Raw genomic sequence first — 24,373 nt, 5'->3', positions numbered from 1 at the left:
GACCGGCAGTCAGCGGTTTCCATGGTGACGAGTTCTGACTGTATGTCAGCCGTTTCCACGGTGACGAGTTTTGACCAACAGTCGACGGTTTCCACGGTGACGAATTCTGAGTGACAGTCAGCGGTTTCCATGCTGATGAGTTCTGGGTGTCAGTCAGCAGTTTCAGTTTCAGTTTCAGTTTATTTAAAAAAGGACAGTACACATTAATCAACATTACTGTAAATGCGCCAGTTTTAGCCAACTGGCTAATTCAGAACTGTAGTCCTTTTGGCAAGATGTTATAAACCATTACACCTAAAACAGAAGCATTAAAAGTAAAACACAATATTTACAACACAATCCAAAATAATAGTATAAACAATAATACAATACACAATTAACTGATTACATGTGGTCACATGTTTGATTTGTTAATAGCCAGGTCTTGAGTTTTTTTGTAAAGGTGTGGTAGGTAGCACAGTATCTTATATCAGTTGGTATGATGTTCCAAAACTGAGTGGCCCTGACTGAAAAACAGGATTGACTGAAGGAGCTGGACCTAAATGGCACAGTACAGTCCCCCCCCTTGTGGACCTATTATGAGATGTTTTTTGTTTGACAAAAGTACTGAGAGGTGGAGGGGCCTTACCATTTAAAATTTTAAACAGTAGGCATGCATCAGTGAATTTTGTCAGGTTTTCCCAGCTGAGGATTCTGTACTTGCTGAGGATGTAACAGTGGTGGTAAGTATACGGTTTTCGGTCCAGCACCTTGAGAGTCTGCTTGTACAGAGAGAGAATGGGTTTCATGGTTGTGTTTTTTGCATGGGTCCAGCTAGTCATACAGTACATGAGATGGGAGATGATCATTGCGTTCATATAGAGAATCGCAGCAGTAGATGTTAAACAATTCCTCATGTATCTGAAATTCTGCAGTCTGTATTACTCTTTTTACCTGCTTTTTGAAAGATAGTGGTGACGAGTTCTGACCAACAGTCAGCAGTTTTCTCGGTGACGAATTTTGAGTGACAGTCATCTGTTTCCACGATTTCCATGGAGAAAAGCGACATTCAACAAACACCTGATAAACGTTGCTGCGCGTAAGTCGATACCTGGAGTTGATGGTTCAAGTCCAGACACATATTTGACCCAGTTTTTTGGTACAAACGGCTCTGATCCGGATCTTCAGAGGTCCGAGTTCTGGTCCCTGCAGAACTCAACAGCCATCGGCTCATCAGAGTTTGAGGACGGGTCTTTGGAGACCCTGCTGGTCGTCAGAGGAGCTGCAGACCTCCACCCGTCTCCCCCGTTACCGTGCGGTCGGGTGATTGACGGCTGAGGCGTCGTCCTGCAGGGATCTCATCTCGCCGCGGCGGTCGGCCTCAGCGCCGCTCACCTTCCAAGGAAAACAACGGCGTGACATCGGGGCTTTGTTGCAGCGGTTCTTCTGTTTGTGTTTAATATCGCTGAGAGAAGTGGAACGAGCCGGTTCCCCGCCGCCGCCGCCGGGCCCCCGGAGGCCCCCGGAGGCCCCGGGGCCGAGGAGGAGCGGAGGAGACAAGTGGAGGACTGGGGGATCGGGGGGGGCAGGAATCCGCCTCGCCAGCCGTCTGGACGGGTTTCCTGATGACAGGAGCTCAGACAGCAGCTGACGGCGGTTTCTGGCCGGACCGGCAGGCCCGGCCCGAGTCCAGGACCCGGTCCAGCTGCCAGCTCTAAGTACCGCGGACGGGAGGCCAGGGGGTTCTGGGGCGGCATCCAACACAAATGTTTAAACTTCTCTAGTATTTTATTTGACTTATCAGGTATTTATATGCTGTTGTCAAGTTTTCTCAGCTGAACCAGCTTCAGGTCTGGACTAGGAATGGGTGATATTTTACCGTTCACGATAAACCGTCAAAAAAATTCCCCACGGTAAGAATTTGTCATCTCACGGTAAAAAACGATAAATTCCTGTTGATGAAGTTTTTGTGTAAAGTTGATTTATGGTTCTGCGTTAAATCCACGCACAACGTACGTGAAGGAAGGAAGGAAGGAAGGAAGGAAGGAAGGAAGGAAGGAAGGAAGGAAGGAAGGAAGGAAGGAAGGAAGGAAGGAAGGAAGGAAGGAAGGAAGAAAGGAAGAAAGGAAGAAAGGAAGAAAGGAAGAAAGAAAGAAAGAAAGAAAGAAAGAAAGAAGGATAAATTCCCGTTGATGACGTTTTTGTGTAACAAACATGGCAGATCTGAGAGCGAGATAGATTTATAGTTAAAAAGATGGAGTTGAATTGGTATTTTTTTATCGTAATTTTTATCGTTTTCGGGATAAATGCCAGAAATTATCGTGATACATTTCTTAGTCCATACCGCCCATCCCTAGTCTGGACTCTGACCAGGTTCAGGTCTGGTACTTAGGATTTACTTCTTTGTTCAGTTTCACTTTCCTGAAATAAACAAAAGACTAAACAGGACTGAAGGAGGCACTAACTTTTTTATAAGGGCGTATTTACCCACATCTGTTTCCACAAACACACACACACACACACACACACACACACACACACACACACACACACACACACACACACACACACACACACACACACACACACACACACTCACACACACACAGATGAAAGCCTGGCCGGTGACGTTAACGTGGGTTTCTTCTTCTTCTTCTTCTTCTTCTTCTTCTTCTTCTTCTTCTTCTTCTTCTTCTTCTTCTTCTTCTTCTTCTTCTTCTTCTTCTTCTTCTTCTTCTTCTTCTTCTTCTTCTTCTCCGCAGCAGCTCTACGCCGCGCAGCTAGCCGGGATGCAGCTCTCCCCGGGAGCCAAGATGGCGGCTCCGCCGGCCCCCAACGCCGCGGCGCCGCTGTCGCCCTCCGGCCTGAAGGCCGAGAAGCAGGTCTGCAGCCCGGGGGCCCAGATCAAGGTGGGTGTCCTGCAGGGGGGTTGGGGGGGGGGCGCCGGGGTCTCAACCAGGCTGGAATCTGGTTCCAACCCGGTTTGAATCCTGTTTAAATCTTGTTTGAATCCATTTTTATTCTGGTTCCAATCTGGTTTGAATCCTGTTTAAATCAGCGGCGCCTCTGTCACTGAATCCGGCTTGAATCCCGATTAAATCCAGTTCCAATCCGATTTGAATCCGGTTTTAATCCAGTTCCAACCCGGTTTGAATCCTGTTTAAATCCTGTTTAAATCAGCGGCGCCTCTGTCACTGAATCTGGTTTGAATCTTGATTAAATCCAGTTCCAATGTGTTTAGAATCCGGGTTGAATCCGGTTTGAATCCAATTTGAATCCGGTCCCAATCCAGTTCCAATGCGTTTTGAATCCTGTTATAATCCTGTTTAAATCGGCGGCGCCTCGTCTCTGAATCGAGTTTGAATCCCGATTAAATCCAGTTCCAATGCGTTTAGAATCCGGGTTGAATCCCGTTTAAATCCGGTTCCCATCCGGTTTGAATCTGGTTCCAACCCGGTTTGAAACCGGTTCGGAGAAGTCAGATCTCAAGTGTTTTTTTGAGAACAAATCTCTCCGGATACGATCTGGAGTTTTCATTTTTCTTTTCTTTTCCCCGAACTATCAATTGATCCGAACGATTTATTTATGTTAGCAGGAAAGAATATTTACGCTAACTTTTGATCAACAAGTGTTTTTTTTCTTCCAAATTTTTGATTTCATGACGTTTGTTTATGGGAGAACGAAGTGGATCTTTACTCCCGATCCTGCTCAGGTTAACACGGCCAGCGGCAGGTTAGCGGCTAGCCTCGGTGATACGTACGCTAGGCTGGATATTCTTTCCTCGTTTGGCTTAAATCTGAACTTTAGATTCTTTAGAATTTCAGTTTTCTTCTGTTGGATGAAGTCTGAGTCTCGGTAGATTAAAGCTGCAAGTGTGAACGCCCCGAAGACGGAGACCAGATCACGTTTACCACTGATGCAGAAGAGCAGTTAACTCCTGGTTGGGGTTCTGGAGCAGGTTCTGACCCGGGTTCTGACCCGGGTTCTGGTCGGGTTCTGGAGGACGGCTGCAGCAGCAGCAGGAACTCTTCTCCGTCGATTAGCAGCAGCCCCTTTAAAAGTCACACTGAGACGCCGGCTGCCGTTTGGCGCCGGTCCAGCTGCTCCGCCGCAGAGTTCCTGGTCCCTGATGGGAACCACATGTGGGGGGGGAGGGGTACCAGAACCACGACCCCCCCCCCTCATCCCCTCATCCCCTCATCCCCTCATCCCCTCATTCTCTCTGCTCGCGCTTCAGCGTGCCGTCGACCCGGAGGCTCTGAGTCAGATCCGGGTCCAGAGACGCCAGGCAGCTACGTACGGCGCCGTGACCCCACCGTGACCCCACCGTGACCCCACCGTGACCTCAGCGTGACCCCGTTTTTAGTGTAAACAGGTTGTCGCTTTTAGAAAAATCAAACCTGACGAACAGAAACGTGGAAGTTTATCGCCGTTTTTGCTGAGTTTAAAGGAGCTTGAGGCAGGATTTATGAAAAAAATTCGTATACGTTTTAAGTTTTCTAGTAATAATGTCAGATGAAGCGTTCCAAACCAAAAAGAATGATTCCTCTAGTGTATCTCTCCGTTGCCTTGAACAGGCTGTGTGCTGCAAAATGTGCTGCAATTCGGTCCCGAATTTCCCGCGCTGGGCTGCGGATGTGACGTCACATGACGCTGCATGCACGTTCTCCCCGTTCTCCCGTGCCGGCTTCACTGTTGGCTGCAGTACCCCCGACGGCCGTCGTGGTGAAGGGTGGCGCTAGAGAGTCTCATTTCTTAAAAGGAGCCCCATGCTCCATTAAATAACTCGGTGCGTCCGAAATGCCATACTAAACAGTATATACTAAAAAGTATACTTAAGTTGGGCACACTTTTAAATAAATATCAGTAATATGCATTAATCCGGACGTACTACTCAGAGCCACACGGCACTTCCTGCTGCTCCTGAGAGCCTAAAACTAAGAGGAAGCTCAGAGGGGACGGTGCCTTTGCTGTTGCAGCTCCAAAACTTTGGAACAACCTGCCTCAGCAAATCAAACAGGCCTCCTCTCTGTCTGTTTTTAAATCTCTTCTTAAAACCCACCTTTTCTCCTTGGCTTTTAACACCTAGCAAGACGGTTGAGTTTATTTTATCCTTTTATTATTATTTTATTCTTTTATCTTCTATTTTATCCTTTTTATTCACTTAACTTATCATGATTGTTTTATTTATGTGCCTTGTGCTTTATGGTGTGTTGTCTTCCATTTGCCTGTCCAGCACTTTGGACCATGTTGGTGTTTTTTAAAGTGCTTTATAAATAAAGTTGACTTGAATTGACTTGACTGTTGGAAGGGGGAGTTGTTACCATGGTAGCACCGCTCCGCTCTTTCCCGTTTATCCTGGCCCAAACAAGATGACATTTCTCCTCCGCTGTGTGGTTTTATTCTATTATTTATTCTATTAGTATTTTTATTCTATTATTTACCACCTATTATTTTTATTCTATTATTATTATTTTATTATTTTTATTGGTGGGACTCGATCCATCCATCCATCCATTGTCCACCGCATTATCCGAGTCCGGGTCGCGGGGGCAGCAGTCGGAGCAGGGATCCCCAGACTTCCCTCTCCCCGGACACCTCCTCCAGCTCTTCCGGGGGGACTCCAAGGCGTTCCCAGGCCAGCCGAGCGACGTAGTCACTCCAGCGTGTCCTGGGTCTTCCTCGGGGCCTCCTCCCGGTGGGACATGCCCGGAACACCTCACGAGGGAGGCGTCCAGGGGGCATCCTATACAGGTGCCCGAGCCACCTCAGCTGGCTCCTCTCGATGTGGAGGAGCAGCGGCTCTACTCCGAGCTCCTCCCGGGTGACAGAGCTCCTCACCCTATCTCTAAGGGAGCGCCCCGCCACCCTGCGGAGGAAACTCATTTCGGCCGCTTGTATCCGGGATCCCGTTCTTTTGGTCATGACCCAGAGTTCATGACCATAGGTGAGGGTGGGAACGTAGATCGACCGGTAAACTGAGAGCTTTGCCTTTCGGCTCAGCTCCCTCTTCACCACGACGGACCGATACAACGACCGCATTACTGCGGCCGCCGCACCGATCCGCCTGTCGATCTCACGCTCCGTTCTCCCCCCACTCGTGAACAAGACCCCAAGATACTTGAACTCCTCCACCTGAGGCAGGAACTCTCCCCCGACCTGGAGGGTGCAAGCCACCTTTTTCCGGTCGAGAACCATGGCCTCAGACTTAGAGGTGCTGATTCTCATCCCAGCTGCTTCACACTCGGCTGCAAACCGCCCCAGTGCATGCTGAAGGTCCTGGCTCGAGGGAGCCAACAAGACCACATCATCTGCAAAAAGCAGAGATGAAATCAAGTGGCTCCCGAACCGTACCCCCTCCGGCCCCTGGCTGCGCCTAGAAATTCTGTCCATAAAAATAATGAACAGAACCGGTGACAAAGGGCAGCCCTGCCGGAGTCCAACACGCACCGGGAACAGGTCTGACTTACTGCCGGCAATGCGAACCAAGCTCCTGCTCCGGTCATACAGGGACCGTACAGCCCTCAGCAGAGGGCCTCCGACCCCATACTCTCGGAGCACCCCCCACAGGATGCCACGTGGGACATGGTCGAAAGCCTTCTCCAAGTCCACAAAACACATGTGGACTGGTTGGGCAAACTCCCATGCGCCCTCGAGCACCCTGCGGAGGGTGTAGAGCTGGTCCAGTGTTCCACAACCGGGACGAAAACCGCATTGTTCCTCTTGAATCCGAGGTTCGACTATCGGCCGAATTCTCCTCTCCAGCACCCTGGAATAGACTTTCCCCGGGAGGCTGAGGAGTGTGATTCCCCGGTAGTTGGAACACACCCTCCGGTCCCCCTTTTTGAAGAGAGGAACCACCACCCCGGTCTGCCAGTCCAGAGGCACTGTCCCCGACTGCCACGCGATGCTGCAGAGGCGTGTCAGCCACGACAGCCCCGCAACATCCAGAGACTTGAGGTACTCAGGGCGGATCTCATCCACCCCCGGTGCCTTGCCACTGAGGAGCTTCCGAACTACCTCAGTGACTTCAGCTTGGGTGATGAATGAATCAACCTCTGAATCCTCAGCCTCTGCTTCCTCGACGGAAGGCGTGTCAGCGGGATTGAGGAGATCCTCGAAGTATTCCTTCCACCGCCCGACGATGTCCCCAGTCGAGGTCAACAGCTCCCCTCCTCCACTGTAAACAGTGTTGGTGGAGCACTGCTTCCCCCTCCTGAGGCGCCGGATGGTTTGCCAGAATTTCCTCGAGGCCGACCGGTAGTCCTCCTCCATGGCCTCCCCGAACTTTTCCCAGACCCGAGTTTTTGCTTCCGCGACCGCCCGGGCCGCAGTCCGCTTGGCCTGCCGGTACCCGTCAGCTGCCTCGGGAGTCCGCCGAGCTAGCCAGGCTCGGTAGGACTCCTTCTTCAGCTTGACGGCATCCCTTACTTCCGGTGTCCACCACCGGGTTCGGGGATTGCCGCCGCGACAGGCGCCGGAGACCTTACGGCCGCAGCTCTGGACGGCCGCGTCAACAATGGAAGTGGAGAACATGGTCCATTCGGACTCAATGTCTCCGGCCTCCCTCGGAATCCGGTCAAAGCTCTCCCGGAGGTGGGAGTTGAAGACCTCCCTGACAGGGGAATCTGCCAGACGTTCCCAGCAGACCCTCACGATACGCTTGGGTCTTCCAGGTCTGACCAGCTTCCTCCCCTGCCAGCGGATCCAACTCACCACCAGGTGGTGATCAGTTGACAGCTCAGCCCCTCTCTTCACCCGAGTGTCCAAGACATACGGCCGAAGGTCAGATGAAACGACAACAAAGTCGATCATTGACCTCCGGCCTAGGGTGTCCTGGTGCCACGTGCACTGATGGACACCCTTATGCTCGAACATGGTGTTCGTGATGGACAGACTGTGGCTAGCACAGAAGTCCAACAGCAAAACACCACTCGGGTTCAGATCGGGGAGGCCGTTCCTCCCAATCACACCTCTCCAGGTAACACTGTCGCTGCCCACGTGAGCGTTGAAGTCCCCCAACAGAACGATGGAGTCCCCAGTTGGGGCACTTTCCAGCACCCCTCCCAGGGCCTCCAGGAAGGCCGGGTACTCTGCACTGCCGTTCGGCCCGTAGGCCGAAACGACAGTGAGAGACCTATCCCCGACCCGAAGGCGCAGGGAAGCGACCCTCTCGCTAAGTGGGGAGAACTCCAACACATGGCGGCTGAGCTGGGGAGCTATTAGCAAGCCCACACCAGCTCGCCGCCTCTCACCATGGGCAACTCCAGAGTGGAAGAGAGTCCAACCTCTCTCAAGGAGTTGGGTTCCAGAGCCCAGGCTGTGCGTGGAGGTGAGCCCGACTATCTCTAGTCGGTACCTCTCTGCCTCCCGCACAAGCTCAGGCTCTTTCCCCCCCAGCGAGGTGACATTCCATGTCCCTAAAGCCAGAGTCGTCGTCCGGGGATTGGGTCGCCGGGGCCCCCGCCCACGGCTGCCACCCAAATCGCACGGCACCTTCCCCTTATGAACTCTCCCGCGGGTGGTGGGCCTACGGGAGGGCGGGCCCACGTCGCTCCTTCGGGCTGCGCCCGGCCGGGTCCCGGTGGGACTCGATTAAAAAAAAAATCTAATTAATTAGAGGCTTTGTAATTAATTAATAGCAATCAATCAATATTTGACACAAGAAGCAACATTTTTCAATTTAAATGCATTTTGGTACATGACTGAATCCTTGAATTGACTGATAATTGAGCTTTAACAACAAAATTGTGTTTATTTTGATAACTGAGTATTAACATAAAGTGCAATGTGAATATATAATATATTCAAGCTTTTTCAGGAATTTTTCTAAACTGTCTATGTCTTAAACACATTTGTTTTTGTTTAGTAAAATAAAAATATCCTGTTGAGTACCATGCATCAGTATTACGGGGAACTTATACCGGGAACTCGTGCAATGAGAAACGTTCCGCACTGTTTGGAGTGCAAAGTAAATTGCGATTAAATGCGTTATTCTTTTTTGTGGCGTTATTTTTCTGTAATTAATTAATCGTAAGTAATGCGATAAAGTACCATAAAGTAATTATGTTATCGTAGCGTGATGGTAGTGGTGCTGCTGCAGCTTTGCTTGGTACCGCTAACGTTATCCTCCATTTCTTTTGGTTGCTAAGTATCTGCGCAGCACTTAGCAACCAAACACTGCTGCATTGCATTGTGGGAAGTTTCTGCTCAGCTAGTGTCCATCAATCCATTCTGATAAATTTCTTCGGAATGAGTATGGATAACGCATACTATTAAGTACGTACTAATGTTTCAGACGCACTAAAAAATCTCACATACCGGTTTTGCTACTCATTAGGATGGAAGTATGGAATTTCGGAAGCAGCTACTGAATCTGAAAAGTGTATATTTTTATTCGGGGGGAAACCGTCCCATAATGCATCTGTGTGTTTCTGCTTCATGATGATGAACCCGTGTTTCTGCCCGCAGGAGGAAGGATCCACGCAGCCCCTGAACCTCTCGGCCCGACCCAAGACGGCCGACCCGCACCGCCCGCCGGCCTCCCCGACCCAGATGACCCAGATGTTGTTCTCCAAGAGCGGCCCGCTGGGCGGGGCCAAGGGCCGCGTGCCCAGCCCGGTGACGGGGCTGGGCCGGAGCGCCTCGCTGGGTAGGTGCCGCACGCCGCTCCGTATATACTGTATGTCTAAACCATAAACATATAAACGTAGACGCCCCATCGAGCGCTGAGCTGTACATCAACGTTGCCGCCATATTGGATGTTCAAGACTGCGCTGTAAACTAATACAAGTAAATGGTCTAATTTTCATAAAGCGCCTTTCTACAAAGAAATTTACGTTTTACGTCTCATTTATTCATTCACACACGCACTAATATACTTGGGAAACAGTTAGGCACCAAATATAATGTATTTAATTTTCTCAGATGGCAAAAATAAGAACTTTATTGATCCCACATAGGAGTAATTCATGTTATATCAGCTATAGAGAACAAGGTAGTGCCGAAAAACAATATATATCCCCCCTCACAAAAATAAGAAAAATAGAGAAACATATTTTCTCATCAACAAAACAAATAAAAAAAATTTCAAATAACAAAATAACATATTTGAACCATTTTTCCGACAATAAATTAACTGAAAAAATCTGAAAAATGGTCAAATGTTATTTTGTTACTTGAAAAATTTTAAATGTGTTTATGTAAAATATGCTTTGTTGATGAGAAAATATGTCTCTTTATTTTTCTTATTTTTGTGAGGGGGGATATATATTGTTTTTCGGCACTACCTTGTTCTCTACAGCTGATAAAACATGAATTACTCCTATGTGGGATCAATAAAGTTCTTATTTTTGCCATCTGACAAAATTAAATATATTATATTTGGTGCCTAACTGTTTCCCAAGTATATTAGTGCGTGTGTGAATGAATAAATGAGACGTAAAACGTACATTTCTTTGTAGAAAGGCGCTTTATGAAAATAAGTCCATTTACTTGTATTAGTTTCCAGTGCAGTCTTGAACATCCAATATGGCGGTGACGTTGACGTATCGCAGCAGCGGGCACGAACACTCGATGCGGCGTCTACGTATATATGTCTGGTGTAAACAAAACAACCTGAGGTGCAACAGTCCCTCCAGACGGAAAACAACCCCCCCCCCCGCCTCACCGCCGCCCAGCTGAGCGGCGCGGCGTCCGTCTGAGCCACCGGGGGGGTTTACGGGCCGGAGCCTGTATTTACCCTCCGAAGCCCCCGGAGGCGGAAGCAGTGAAACCAGCAACCAGCACACGCTGGTGGCTTTTTAAGACCTTTCCAAGCCCCGCCCCCTCGCCAACCCCCCCCCCTCTCCCTCGCCGCTATCTGTCATTACGACCAATGGCAGCCTCTCATTACGTCCCCGGAGTTATTCCTGCCCCGCACATCGGCCACCCAGGCGCAGCGCTTCCCCCGCGTCTAATTAACCCTCGGAAACTCGGCTTCCTTTTATTTTCTCCTCAAAACAAATAAAAAACAGAAGAAGAAGAAGAAGTGTGAAGTTTGGCACACGAGCGGGAGGGAGGGAGGGAGGGAGGGTGCGTCACGCCGCCGATCAACAACAACATGTGGATCCAATACGAGCCTGGAGACGTCGTCTTTGGGATCGTTGGGACAGAACCGAGCCGCGTTCTGTTTCTGGTTCTGGTTCTGGCTCAACGCCGCCGCTGGGCCTCAATGCCGCCGGAGCACCGCGGCGTTTATGGAGTCAACTTCACCCATAAAAAGTTGTTGGTGGAGGAAGCCGGCGTTTCCACAAATGAGCTGCTGAGGTTTCGTTCTCTCGCTCGTTTGCTGTAAAAGGAAAATGTATAGAGGGTTTGTATTGACGTCACTTCCCCACTGGACCAGCCCCCTTACTGCACTGAGTGGCAAAACATCAGCAAACATGTCTGCAACTAGTGGAGAAGACGGGATAACAGCCGATTATCAGCTTAAATTAAAGGCAGTTGGACTTGACAGTGACCCGTACAGTTACCCCAAGAACCAGTGGTCCATGGACATTAATATTTGGACACGAATCCAGTTTCCTGATATTTATATGTACTTAATTTAACATCCATCCTTCCATCCATCCATCATCCATCCATCCATCCATCATCCACTCACTCATCTCATCTCATCTTCTTCCGCTTTATCCGTTCCCGGGTCGCGGGGGCAGCAGCCTCAGCAGAGATGCCCAGACTTCCTTCACCCCAGACACTTCCTCCATCTCTTCCAGGGGAGTCCGAGGCGTTCCCAGGCCAGCCGAGAGACATAGTCTCTCTTCCCCGGGGTCTCCTCCCGGTGGGACATGCCTGGAACACCTCCCTAGGGAGGAGGGACATGCCTGGAACACCTCCCTAGGGAGGAGGGACATGCCTGGAACACCTCCCTAGGGAGGAAGGACATGCCTGGAACACCTCCCTAGGGAGGAGGGACATGCCTGGAACACCTCCCTAGGGAGGAGGGACATGCCTGGAACATCTCCCTAGGGAGGAGGGACATGCCTGGAACACCTCCCTAGGGAGGAGGGACATGCCTGGAACACCTCCCTAGGGATGAGGGACATGCCTGGAACACCTCCCTAGGGAGGCGTCCAGGAGGCATCCGGTACAGATGCCCAAGCCACCTCAGCTGACTCCTCTCAATGTGAAGGAGCAGCGGCTCGACTCCGAGCTCCTCCCGGGTGACCGAACTCCTCACCCTATCTCTAAGGGAGCGTCCAGCCGCCCTGCGGAGGAAACTCATCTCTAAGGGAGCGTCCAGCCGCCCTGCGGAGGAAACTCATCTCTAAGGGAGCGTCCAGCCTCCCTGCGGAGGAAACTCATCTCTAAGGGAGCGTCCAGCCACCCTGCGGAGGAAACTCATCTCGGCCGCTTGTATCCGCGATCTTGTCCTTTCGGTCACTACCCAGAGTTCATGACCATAGGTGAGGGTAGGGGCGTAGATTGACCGGTAAATTGAGAGCTTCGCCTTTTGACTCAGCTCCTTCTTCACCACGACGGTCCAGTACATCGACGCTGCACCGATCCGTCTGTCAATCTCCCGCTCCATCGTTCCCTCACTCGTGAACAAGATCCCGAGATACTTGAACTCCTCCACCTGAGGCAGGACTTCTCCACCCACCCGGAGAAGGCACGCCACCCTTATCCGATGGAGAACCATGGCCTCCGATTTGGAGGTGCTGATTCTCATCCCTGCCGCATCGCACTCGGGCCGCAAACCGCCCCAGCACATGCTGGAGGTCCCGGTCTGATGAAGCCAACAGGACAACATCATCTGCAAAAAGCAGAGATGAAATCCTGAGGTTCCCAAACCGGATCCCCTCCGGCCCCTGGCTGCGCCTAGAAATCCTGTCCATAAAAATTATGAACAGGACCGGTGACAAAGGGCAGCCCTGCCGGAGTCCAACATGCACCGGGAACAAGTCTGACTTACTGCCGGCAATGCGAACCAGACTCCTGCTTCGATCATACAGAGACCGGACAGCCCTTAGTAGAGGCCCCCGGACTCCATACTCACTCAGCACCCCCCACAGAATGGCACGAGGGACACGGTCAAATGCCTTCTCCAGATCCACAAAACACATGTAGACTGGTTGGGCAAATTCCCATGAACCCTCGAGCACCCTGCGGAGGGTATAGAGCTGGTCCAGTGTTCCACGACCGGGACGAAAACCGCATTGTTCCTCCGGAATCCGAGGTTCGACTATCGGCCGTAATCTCCTCTCCAGTACCCTGGCGTAGACTTTCCCCGGGAGGCTGAGAAGTGTGATCCCCCTGTAGTTGGAACACACTCTCCGGTCCCCCCTTTTAAAAAGAGGGACCACCACCCCGGTTTGCCACCCCAGCGGTACTGTTCCCTTCCTCCATGCGATGTCGCAGAGGCGTTTCAACCAAGACAGCCCTACGACATCCAGAGACTTGAGGTACTCAGGGCGAATCTCATCCACCCCCGGTGCCACTGAGGAGCTTATGAACCACCTCGGTGACCTCGGCTTGGGTGATGGATGAGCACGCCCCAGAGTCCCCACTCTCTGCTTCCTCAGTGGAAGGCATGTAGGTCCATCCATCCATCCATCCATCCATCCATCCATCCATCCATCCATCCATCCATCCATCATCCATCCATCCATCCATCCATCCATCCATCCATCCATCATCCATCCATCATTAAAACATCCATCCTTCCATCCATCCATCATCCATCCATCATTAAAACATCCATCCATCCATCCATCATCCATCATTAAAACATCTATCCATCATCCATCCATCCATCATTAAAACATCCATCCATCCATCCTTCATCAAACCATCATCCAACAATCCATCATTAAAACATCCATCCATCCATCCATCCATCCATCCATCCATCCATCCATCCATCCATCCATCAGATGTCTCTGATTGGTTGTCTGAGTCAGCAACAGTGATTGGAGGGGCGGGGCTTACTCCCCCCCCTCCGCGGGTCATCAGAACCCACCTGGTGTCACCATTACCCATGATGCTCAGCTCCCCTCTCTTCCCCCCAGACATCCTGTCCAGCCTGAACTCCACGGCTCTGTTCGGGGACCAGGACGCGGTTCTGAAGGCCATCCAGGAGGCCCGGAGCCTGCGGGAGCAGATGCAGCGGGAGCAGCAGCTGCACCAGCAGGGGGCGCACCAGCACCAGGGGGGGCAGCAGAGCCTGGAGGCCAAGCTGGCCGCCCTCAGCGGCATGAGCCTCAACAACGGCAACAAGGTACGTCCTCGGGGGAACTGGGGGGACTGGTTTAACGGTCTGGAAACAAGGTCAGAACAGGCTATTCTGTTGTCCGACAGCCAGAGTTTCTGTTATTGTTTGACGAGACAAAGCTGCCTGAAGCCCAGAGCAGCCTCCTGCCTGTGGGGCACGGCGGTGGCAGCGTCATGGTGGGGGCTGCAGAACCCTGATCCTACTCATTAATGTATATTTATCTGAGGTCGTCCATCAAGGCTTCCCCGTACGGTAACCATGGAGACCAGAACTGGTTTCTGAGGTTCTGGAGGTCGTGGATCCATCCATCCATCCATCCATCCATCCATCCATCCATCCATCCATCCATCCATCATCCATCATCCATCATCCATCCATCTATCATCCATCCTCATCCATCCATCCATCCATCCATCCATCCATCCATCCATCCATCCATCCATCCACCCATCCATCCATCCATCCATCCACCCATCCATCTATCATCCATCCATCATTAAAACATCCATCCATCCATCCATCCATCCATCCATCCATCCATCCACCCATCCATCTATCATCCATCCATCATTAAAACATCCATCCATCCATCCATCCATCATCCATCCATCATCCATCCATCCATCATCCACCCATCATCCATCCATCATCCATCCATCCATCCATCATCCATCCATCCATCTATCCATCCATCCACCCCCCCCCCCCCCCCCCCCCCCCTTCACCCCCGTGAGCTGCAGGAGTCGCTTTCATGCAGAGATCTTCCTCCACCAGGAAACTTAAAACATCCTCAATCAGTCTGATCAGCCAATCACAGGCATAAAAACGGGTCACATGACCCCGCCGCTCCTCGCTGTGGATGACGGGGCGGGGGGGGTGGGGTCTCATGAATATTTTAGGGGGCGGGGCCTTTGAACCCCCCAACTGGGTCAGGACTGGAGTTCCAGGAGGAAAACATCCCAGATCTGGCAACGCGTCTCTTCCTCGTCCCGAGTCGATGTTTCTGATTTTAGAAGTCTTTACAACAGAAAACTCATAAATATAAATCACGTTGCAGCGAACGCTGATCAAATGTTTATAAAGATTTAATGTGAAGCTGCTGCAGGTCCAGCAGAAGCTCAAAGTTTGGAGATAAACAAAATAAATCGTCTGATGGCAAATAAACAAACCTCAGATAAACACAAACATATTTTTATCTATTTAATATAAATGAACCCCCTAAGTATAGAAAATAATTGCAAGGACATAAAATAATTTCTGAAAAATGTTTCTTTTAATATCAGCGCAAACATTTTTAGGGCCCGAGCACCTTCAGTGCGAAGGCCCTATTGTATCTGTAGGAATTCTTCGCGTTATTATTTTTCTGACGAAAGGAGGGCCTTTTTGCCCCCCTAAACGTGCCCAAAAAGTCACCAAATTTTGCATGCAAGCCAGGCCTAGCGAAAAATTTGATATTTAATGGTTTGGATTAATGGGCGTGACAAAATGGCTCAACAGCGCCCCCCGGAAAACTTTGTGCCTCAAGCCCCACGATACGGTTTGACGTACATGCACGAAAATCGGTACACACCTGTATCATGGCGCAACTTAAAGAAAAGTCTCTTGGCGTCATGTCCGAAACCGAACAGGATGTCGGCCATTTTGAATTAATCGTGTCATTTTGGCGAAATTTATGCCATTCCTTCGGCAGTTAATACGGCCCGAACCGTAACGTGCACCCAGGTGTGTTATACATCAAAATGTGCGTCTCCATCCTCCGACACCACGCATTACTTTTCTCTTTCAAAAGCGTTACCGTGACGACGCTAGACGCCAAAAAGCGTGCCCACCCTTCATCTGATTGGTTCAGACAGAAAAAACTTTGCGCCTCAAGCCCCATAATACGCTTTGACGTACATGAACGAAAATTTGTACACACCTGTATCATGTCTCAACTTAAAGAAAAGTCTCTTGGCGCAATGGCCGAAACTGAACAGGAAGTCGGCCATTTTGAACATTCTGAATTAATCGCGTAATTTTGGAGCAATATATGCCATTCCTTCGAGAATTAATACGGCCCGAACCGTATTGTGAACCAAGATGTGTTATACATCAATATAGTCTAGGCAGAATTTCTGAAAATGTGCTTATTTAAAGTGCTGAAGGCATTTTGTGAATATTTATAATATACAACATTTCTAGGGGTATTAAAGGGTGCTGAATCCAAATCTGCTGTATATGAAGCTCAAAAATGTCCCAAAATGCTTCAAAATTGAGAAATCCAACATGGCCGCCACTGCCAGGCTGAAATCTATTTTTCAGTATATCTTTTTGACTAAACAAGGTACAAACATGAATTAAAAGTGCTTTTGTAAGTTTTCCTACATGTGCAATTCGATGCCATATTCAGAATTGAGATGTAATGTGAAGAAACTGCTTATATATTGCAAAAATAGTTGTTTTTAACTATGAATAATTACTCAATTATTATTATTATTATTAGGCTACTTTTACTTACTTTGTATTTTGTTTTGAGGTAAAATGTATCAAATGTGCTGGAATGGAACCTTTGCCATCCCCAATATCACCCCACCCCCCAAGCTTAGCTTTTCTCACACTTCTCAGAACGGCTGATCGGAAACATGAGACAGCTAACAGGTAAAGTCATGTCCAGTGTATATTTTGATAATGTGACATGTTTTATGTAGTTTCAATAATTGCAGTATATATTTTTAGCATTTTTGATCACTAAAAGAAGCCTAACTAGCTAATGTTAGCCAGCTAGTTGCTGGGATTAGCTAACGTTAGTGGCTAGCTAACATTACTGGCTCCATGAGCTAGCTAAATAAATACATATCGATGTCTTAGACTTTGCATTCGTATTCTAAGAAAACTCACTCTTTCTTGTAGGTCTGAATTAGTCAATCGGCGACAGAAACCGTGGCTGAAGCAATAGATTATACCCAAGAAAGTTTAATGTCCTTGGACCCACAGTTATGCATCATATGCCAGGAAGACAATAAGCAAAATCTCATGACAATTAGTAAGGATGGCCTCCAGTCAGCTGACACTATAAGACAACTCCGGATGAAATTACATCATGACAATTTCCGAGATGCAACCAATCGACTTACTGAGATACTTCAAGGAGAGTTGCCTCAGCAATTCTTATGGCATAGGAACTGCCGAGCAAAATACATGAATAAACGTGAAATAGAAAGGAAATTGAAGGCAGAATCGAAAAAAGATACCAAACAAAGTTCGTCTGCATCCACCCCAAAATGTTAGTCTACGGAGCAAAATACCTCCAATAGATTGGAAGCAGTGTATCTTTTGCCACCAAGATCAGAAAGAAAAACTACATCTCATACAAGAAATGAAAGTCAGCAGCAGAATCCTACAAGCAGCAACGTGTGATTCATTCTTAAGAGTGCGACTAGCTTGAGTAAATGATCTTATAGCTGCAGAAGGAAGTTATCACATGACTTGCAAAAACAGGTTTGAACGTAGGACCAAACGCATGGAGTCACTTCCGAGCACGGAAATGCCATTAGAGTGGATCTGCCAAGAATTTGAACAATCAGCAAAGCAAGCGGATATTCTGGATCTTGTACATGTGTGGGACAGGTACTCTACACTAGATAATGAGGCTCAATTAGATATACCATCTAGATTTCTAAGCCAAAGAAAGTCCTTCAAGGAACTAATAGCTGATCGTCTTGAGGACATAAGGATCAAGATATGTTCCTGAACATGGTCCATGTGGCATTGCAGATCCGAAGAGATATGATCTCACATCCAAAACCAGAGGGGATAGACATCAGTGAAAACAGAGCAATAGACAGCATACCCAACAGTCTGTACATGTTCCTCAACTTGTTACTAGGTGGTCAGCGCCTGCTGGGGGATGACGTTGAAGATTATGATAATAACACAGCCAAACGACAGCTTAATTCAATTCAATTCAATTTTATTTATATAGCGTCTAATACAACAGATGTTGTCTCTAGACGCTTTCCAGAGATCCAGAACATGAACATAAACATAAACATAAACATAAACCCCGAGCAATTATTATATAAACAATGGCAGGTAAAAACTCCCATAGTGGGAGAAAAACCTTAAGCCAAACAGTGGCAAGAAAAACTCCCCTTTAGGAGGGAAGAAACCTTGAGCAGGACCAGGATCAAAAGGGGGGACCCTCCTGCCGAAGATCCTCAGCATTGCACAGGATCTTATGTACACAGCTAGTGGAGACAAGTTCCTCACTCCGAAGCACATAGGACTGGCTAGTACCCTTCATCAAGCTACACGTTGGAAGGAGTTGGTGAACATGTTTCACCAGGCAGGTCATGTTATGAGTTACCGTGAGGTAATCAAACTTGACACTGCACTGGCTAAGATGACCTTGGAAATCCTGGGTGATGATGGTGCCGTTGTTCCACAAAATTTGATAAAGGGTCGCTTTTTTAATTTCTCAGCGGACAATGTTGACATCAACGAATACACTCTGGACGGAAAAGGGACATTCCATGCCACTCAAGTGGCCGCCTGGCAAAGTGGTCCACCTGAAGGTGATCCCCTTGAAGGAATTGATCTTTACTCCAAGTCAGAAACCCTCAATATCCCCAAGGCAATGACCAATATAGTACCTGCACCAAAGAGGAATCACAGAGCGGACTGTAGCAGCAGACTGTTTCACACAGCCATCTGAACAATGATGCATAACTGTGGGTCCGAGGACATTAAGCTTTCTTGGGTATAATCTATTGCTTCAGCCATGGTTTCTGTCGCCAATTGACTAATTCCTACAAGAAAGAGTGAGTTTTCTTAGAATACGAATGCAAAGTCTAAGACATCGATAAGTATTTATTTAGCTAGCTCATGGAGCCAGTAATGTTAGCTAGCCACTAACGTTAGCTAATCCCAGCAACTAGCTGGCTAACATTAGCTAGTTAGGCTTCTTTTAGTGATCAAAAATGCTAAAAATATATACTGCAATTATTGAAACTACATAAAACATGTCACATTATCAAAATATACACTGGACATGACTTTACCTGTTAGCTGGGGGGGTGGGGTGATATTGGGGATGGCAAAGGTTCCATTCCAGCACATTTGATACATTTTACCTCAAAACAAAATACAAAGTAAGTAAAAGTAGCCTAATAATAATAATAATAATTGAGTAATTATTCATAGTTAAAAACAACTATTTTTGCAATATATAAGCAGTTTCTTCACATTATATCTCAATTCTGAATATGGCATCGAATTGCCCATGTAGGAAAACTTACAAAAGCACTTTTAATTCATGTTTGTACCTTGTTTAGTCAAAAAGATATACTGAAAAATAGATTTCAGCCTGGCAGTGGCGGCCATGTTGGATTTCTCAATTTTGAGGCATTTTGGGACATTTTTGAGCTTCATATACAGCAGATTTGGATTCAGCACCCTTTAATACCCCTAGAAATGTTGTATATTATAAATATTCACAAAATGCCTTCGGGGTTCTGATTTTGTGAAAATTGACCCTGTCTAATATGTGCGTCTCCATCCTGCGACTACGCGCATTACTTTTCTCTTTCAAAAGTGTTACCGTGGCGACACTAGACGCCGAAAAGCGCGCCCCCCCTTCATCTGATTGGTCCATATTTGATAGTTCTCCAAAAGGCACCAAATTTGGCACGCAAGCCAGGCCTGGCGATAAATTTGATATTTCATGGTTTGCATTAATGGGCGTGGCTTAACGGCTCAACAGCGCCCCCTAGAATACTTTTCTCTGCCATAACCTTTGAATGGTTTGACATAAAGCGTCGTGAGTGGTGTCATTGGACTTGGTATTGAGTCCTTGACCATAATTGGTGAAAATTAGCCCCGCCCCTTCTTCTGATTGGTTGTCCCTATTTTCTGCTATAACTTTGGAATGGTTTGACATAGGGAGTCGTGGGTGGGGTCATCATATTCTTTATGGAGTCCTTGACCTTCATTGGCCTGAATTAGCCCCGCCCCTTCTTCTGATTGGTTGTCCCTTTTTTCTGCTATAACTTTTTAATGGTTTGACATAGGAAGTCGTGGGTGGTATCATGGGACTCTGTAATGAGTTCTTAAGCTTTGTTGACCTTAATTAGCCCCGCCCCTTCTTCTGATTGGTTGTCCCTATTTCCTGCTATAACATTTGAATGTTTTGACATAGAGAGTTGTGGGTGGTGTCATCGGACTACGTATTGAGTCCTTGACCTTTATTGGACTGAATTAGCCTCGCCCCTTCTTCTGATTGGTTGTCCCTTTTTTCTGCTATAACTTTTGAATGGTTTGACATAGGAAGTCGTGGGTGGTGTCATTTCTGATATGCTTATGGGGGGCGGTGGCCGTGAGTGCGAGGGCCCGTTCATCGCTGCTTGCAGCTTTAATTAACATTTTTCCTTTAACAACCTGTCGGAGTAGTAGTATGATTAAATGTTGAATAATGATATAATAATACGTTATTAAGTTTTTATCCTGCTAAATAACTTACATTTTAAAATACTACGTGGGTTTATACAGACTTGGATTACAGTATTCCATTAGGTGTATTTTTTTTAATTTATTTAACATGCACAAATATAATTTTTACAACTGCATATCCTCAAAGCAGACAAAGTTTCGCGCCCCCCCAGAGATCTCAGGCGCCCCCCCAGGGGGGGGGCTGATTGGCTGACACTGGGTCATGTGACAGGAAATGACCCCAAACGGCAGCAGATCATGGTTCTGGAGGAACCTGGTCCAAGTCCGGCCCGGTGTTCCCTCTGTCGTCTTCAAGCTGTGAACTTTCCTTCCAGTGGGAACCGGACCGGACCGGACCGGGGCGGGTGGCTCCCGGCTCCACGGCGGCTGCCGGCTTGTAAAACATCTAATTTGGAAACTCTGGGACTAATTGTTTTCCGGTCGGGAGACGAAGCGAGGCTGTTGTCCGTTTGTTGCCCGTTGCCTAGCAACCAGCGCTATGGTCGTCAGCTCTCCGGCGGCGTGACTCATCCATCCATTATCCATCCATCCATCCATCCAACCAACATCCATCCATCCATCATCCATCCATCCATCCATCCATCATCCATCCATCATCCATCCATCATCCATCCATTATCCATCCATCCATTATCCATCCATCCATCCATCCATCCATCCAACATCCATCCATCCATTATCCATCCATCCATCCATCCATCCATTATCCATCCATCCAACATCCATCATCCATCCATCATCCATCCATTATCCATCCATCCATCCAACATCCATCCATCCATTATCCATCCATCCATCCATCCATCCATCCAACATCCATCCATCCATTATCCATCCATCCATCCATCCACTATAAATTCAATTCAATTCAATTTTATTTATATAGCGTCTAATACAACACATGTTGTAGAGGTAGAGGTACAGCTAGAGGTTTACTAAACACTAACTATAGGCTTTACTAAACAGAAAGGTTTTAAGTTTAGTTTTAAAGGTGGAGGTGGTGTCAGCCTCCTTAACCCAGATTGGAAGTTGGTTCCAAAGTAATGGCGCCTGATAGCAGAACGCCCGCCCTCCAAATCTACATTTAGATACTCTAGGAACTACGAGTAAACCTGCACTCTGGGAGCGGAGAGCTCTGCCAGGAACATAAGGCACTATCAGGTCTTGTAAATACTCTATGCTCTAATGCTCTATGTTTGTGAAGCGGGTCGGTTCTGGTTGGAGGTGATCAGAATCGGTCGGGCAAACAATAGTTCTGGCTCCACCGGTGACAAAGTGGGTGGTACCGGCCCACAAAGCCGGGCCTGGCACCTGCAAGTGGACAGCTAAGGGTCTCCTGGACCGGGTCTGGAGCCTACAGCGGCGAGGAGCCGCTGAGATGGAAGATGAGTGACAGCTATATGAGCTAGAGGCTGCCAGAACCGGGCCGGTCCAGCAGACATGAGCCATTGTAGATCAGCTGGAGGCTGCCAGAACCGGGCCGGTCCAGCAGACGTAGATCAGCTGGAGTCGTAGGTAATGAGTTTGGAGCGTTACCCTGGCAACGCTGGAAAGACCTCGACGCCAAGACGAGGAGAGACCGGGCGGAACAGAAAGAGACTCGTAAACTCAGACGTAAACGTTTCACTCAGAGACCCGGTCTCATCTGATCCGGTCCTGGGGTCCAGAACCGGTCCTGGGGTCCAGACCCGGTCCTGGGGTCCAGACCCGGTCCTGGGGTCCAGACCCGGTCCTGGGGTCCAGACCCGGTCCTGGGGTCCAGACCCGGTCCTGGGGTCCAGACCCGGGCCTCGCCGGCCCAGATTCCCCCAGTTCCTCTCTCTTTAATAAGAAGCTGAGAGAGAAGCGAGCCTTGCTCGATGGCGCTGGTCCAGCCTGAAACCCGCCAGAACCTATTTAGGTCCCGACCAAACAAAGGAGCGACAGCTCCTTAACTGCGTCGGCCGCAGGAACTCTTCAGGAGCTGAACGGAGCCGACCGCAGGTTCTGATCCAGGGGCAGGATTCACAAAACATTCTTAAGAAAGAAAATCTTCTTAAGTGGCATTTTTTTCTTAAGTTCAGTCTTAAGAAGAAAAAAGAGAAGAAGTCATATTCTCCAAAAAAGTTCTAAGTATTTTCTCAACTTTCTTCTTAAGTTTCTTCTTAAGAAACTTAAATATTGAGGAATTTCACTTAAGAACTTTCTTATGAACTTCTTAATTTTAGATCTGAAGACATTTCTTAAGATCGTACTTAGGAACATATGGGTGAATCCGGCCCCAGGTCTGGATCCTCCGTCCAGAACCGAGAGGCTCCTCCGGGACCGTCCCCCACACCTCAGAACCTCGGACCGCCTCCCTGACACCCGATCCCCCTCCGGGGCCCAGACCGGGCCCCTGACGGGCCCCCGCCGGGCCCCCGCCGGGCCTCTGAGGGCCCGCGACCCAATCCCCTCGGATGGGTTTTCCATCCCTCCTGCCTGCGTCTCTTTTGTTCTCTCCAGCCTCCCCCCCTCCCCCCCTGCGGTACCGCGGCCCGGCCCAGGCACATGTTCTGCGGCGGCCTGATTACAGCCCTGCCGCGGTGCTGACATTGGCCCGCTCCGGATCCCCGTCTATAAACACACACGGTTCCAGCGGCGCTGCCAGCGGCTACCGCGGCATGACTTCACCCGGGAACCATCCGCCGACAAACCAGAACCCAAAACTCCAGAAGAAAGAGAGGGGGGGGGGCAGGACCAGAACCAGAACCAGAGGAAGAGACCTTTATTCATGAACAGATACTTCCAGCTAGCAACCGCTGATCCTAGTTCCAAGTCCTGGTTCAAGGTCCTAGTTCCAGCTCTTGTTCTAGATCAGGGGTCGGCAACTCGCGGCTCTAGAGCCGCATGCGGCTCTTTAGCGCCGCCCTAGTGGCTCCTGGAGCTTTTTCAAAAATGTTTGACCTTTTTTTTCCTTTTTTTCTTCTTTTTTTCTTTTTTATCTTCTTTTTTTTCTTTTTTCTTATTTTTTTCTCTTTTTTTCTTCCTTTTTCCTTTCCTTTTTTAATCTCGACATTTTTATATTTTCTCGACATTTCGACTTTTTTCTCGACATTTCGACTTTTCTCTCGACATTTCGACTTTTTTCTCAACATTTCGACTTAATTCCAATTTTTTTTCTCAACATTTCGACTTTTTTCTGGACCTGTCGACTTTTTTCTCAAGATTGTACTTCAACATTAATCTTGAAATTTCGACTTTTTTCTGGACATTTCGACTTTTTCTCAAAATTTCAACTTTTTCCTCGACATTTCGACTTAATTCAATTTTTTTTTCTCAAAATTCCGACTTTTTTCTCAAGATTGTATTTCAACATTAATCTTGAAATTTCAACTTTTTTCTCGACATTTCGACTTTTTCTTAAAATTTCTCCCCCCAGTTATAACTAATATACTGTAGAAACATGCATCATGTGTTGCCTTCATTCTAAGGCTTATACAAGACTTTTCATTTTTTGCAGCTCCAGACATATTTGTTTTTTGTGTCTTTGGTCCAATATGGCTCTTTCAACATTTTGGGTTGCCGACCCCTGTTCTAGATCTTAGTTCCAGGTCCTACGGTGCGTCCGAAATGCCATACTAAACAGTATACTCAAAAAGTATACTTAAAGGGGACCTATTATGGCATCTAATC

At 48.3% G+C, this 24,373-nt stretch overlaps 1 protein-coding gene across 4 annotated transcripts in view; it reads left to right on the top strand.

The window, feature by feature from the left end:
- Positions 1-24,373, top strand: part of LOC133443715 (transcription factor Sox-6-like) — a 136,533-nt gene that overhangs the window by 95,132 nt on the left and 17,028 nt on the right. For 3 of the 4 annotated variants that reach the window (XM_061720889.1, XM_061720891.1, XM_061720888.1), the window contains 3 exons: positions 2,742-2,888; positions 9,451-9,631; positions 14,031-14,239. In XM_061720889.1, coding sequence (XP_061576873.1) covers positions 2,742-2,888; positions 9,451-9,631; positions 14,031-14,239 — 537 coding nt within the window. The remainder of the gene's footprint in view (positions 1-2,741; positions 2,889-9,450; positions 9,632-14,030; positions 14,240-24,373) is intronic. The other variant, XM_061720890.1, reaches the window with a different exon arrangement.

The sequence above is a fragment of the Cololabis saira genome, chromosome 5 (assembly GCF_033807715.1).
Source record: "Cololabis saira isolate AMF1-May2022 chromosome 5, fColSai1.1, whole genome shotgun sequence".
In the NCBI taxonomy this organism is placed as follows: Eukaryota; Metazoa; Chordata; class Actinopteri; order Beloniformes; family Belonidae; genus Cololabis; species Cololabis saira.
This window is presented reverse-complemented; position numbering and strand designations above follow the sequence as displayed.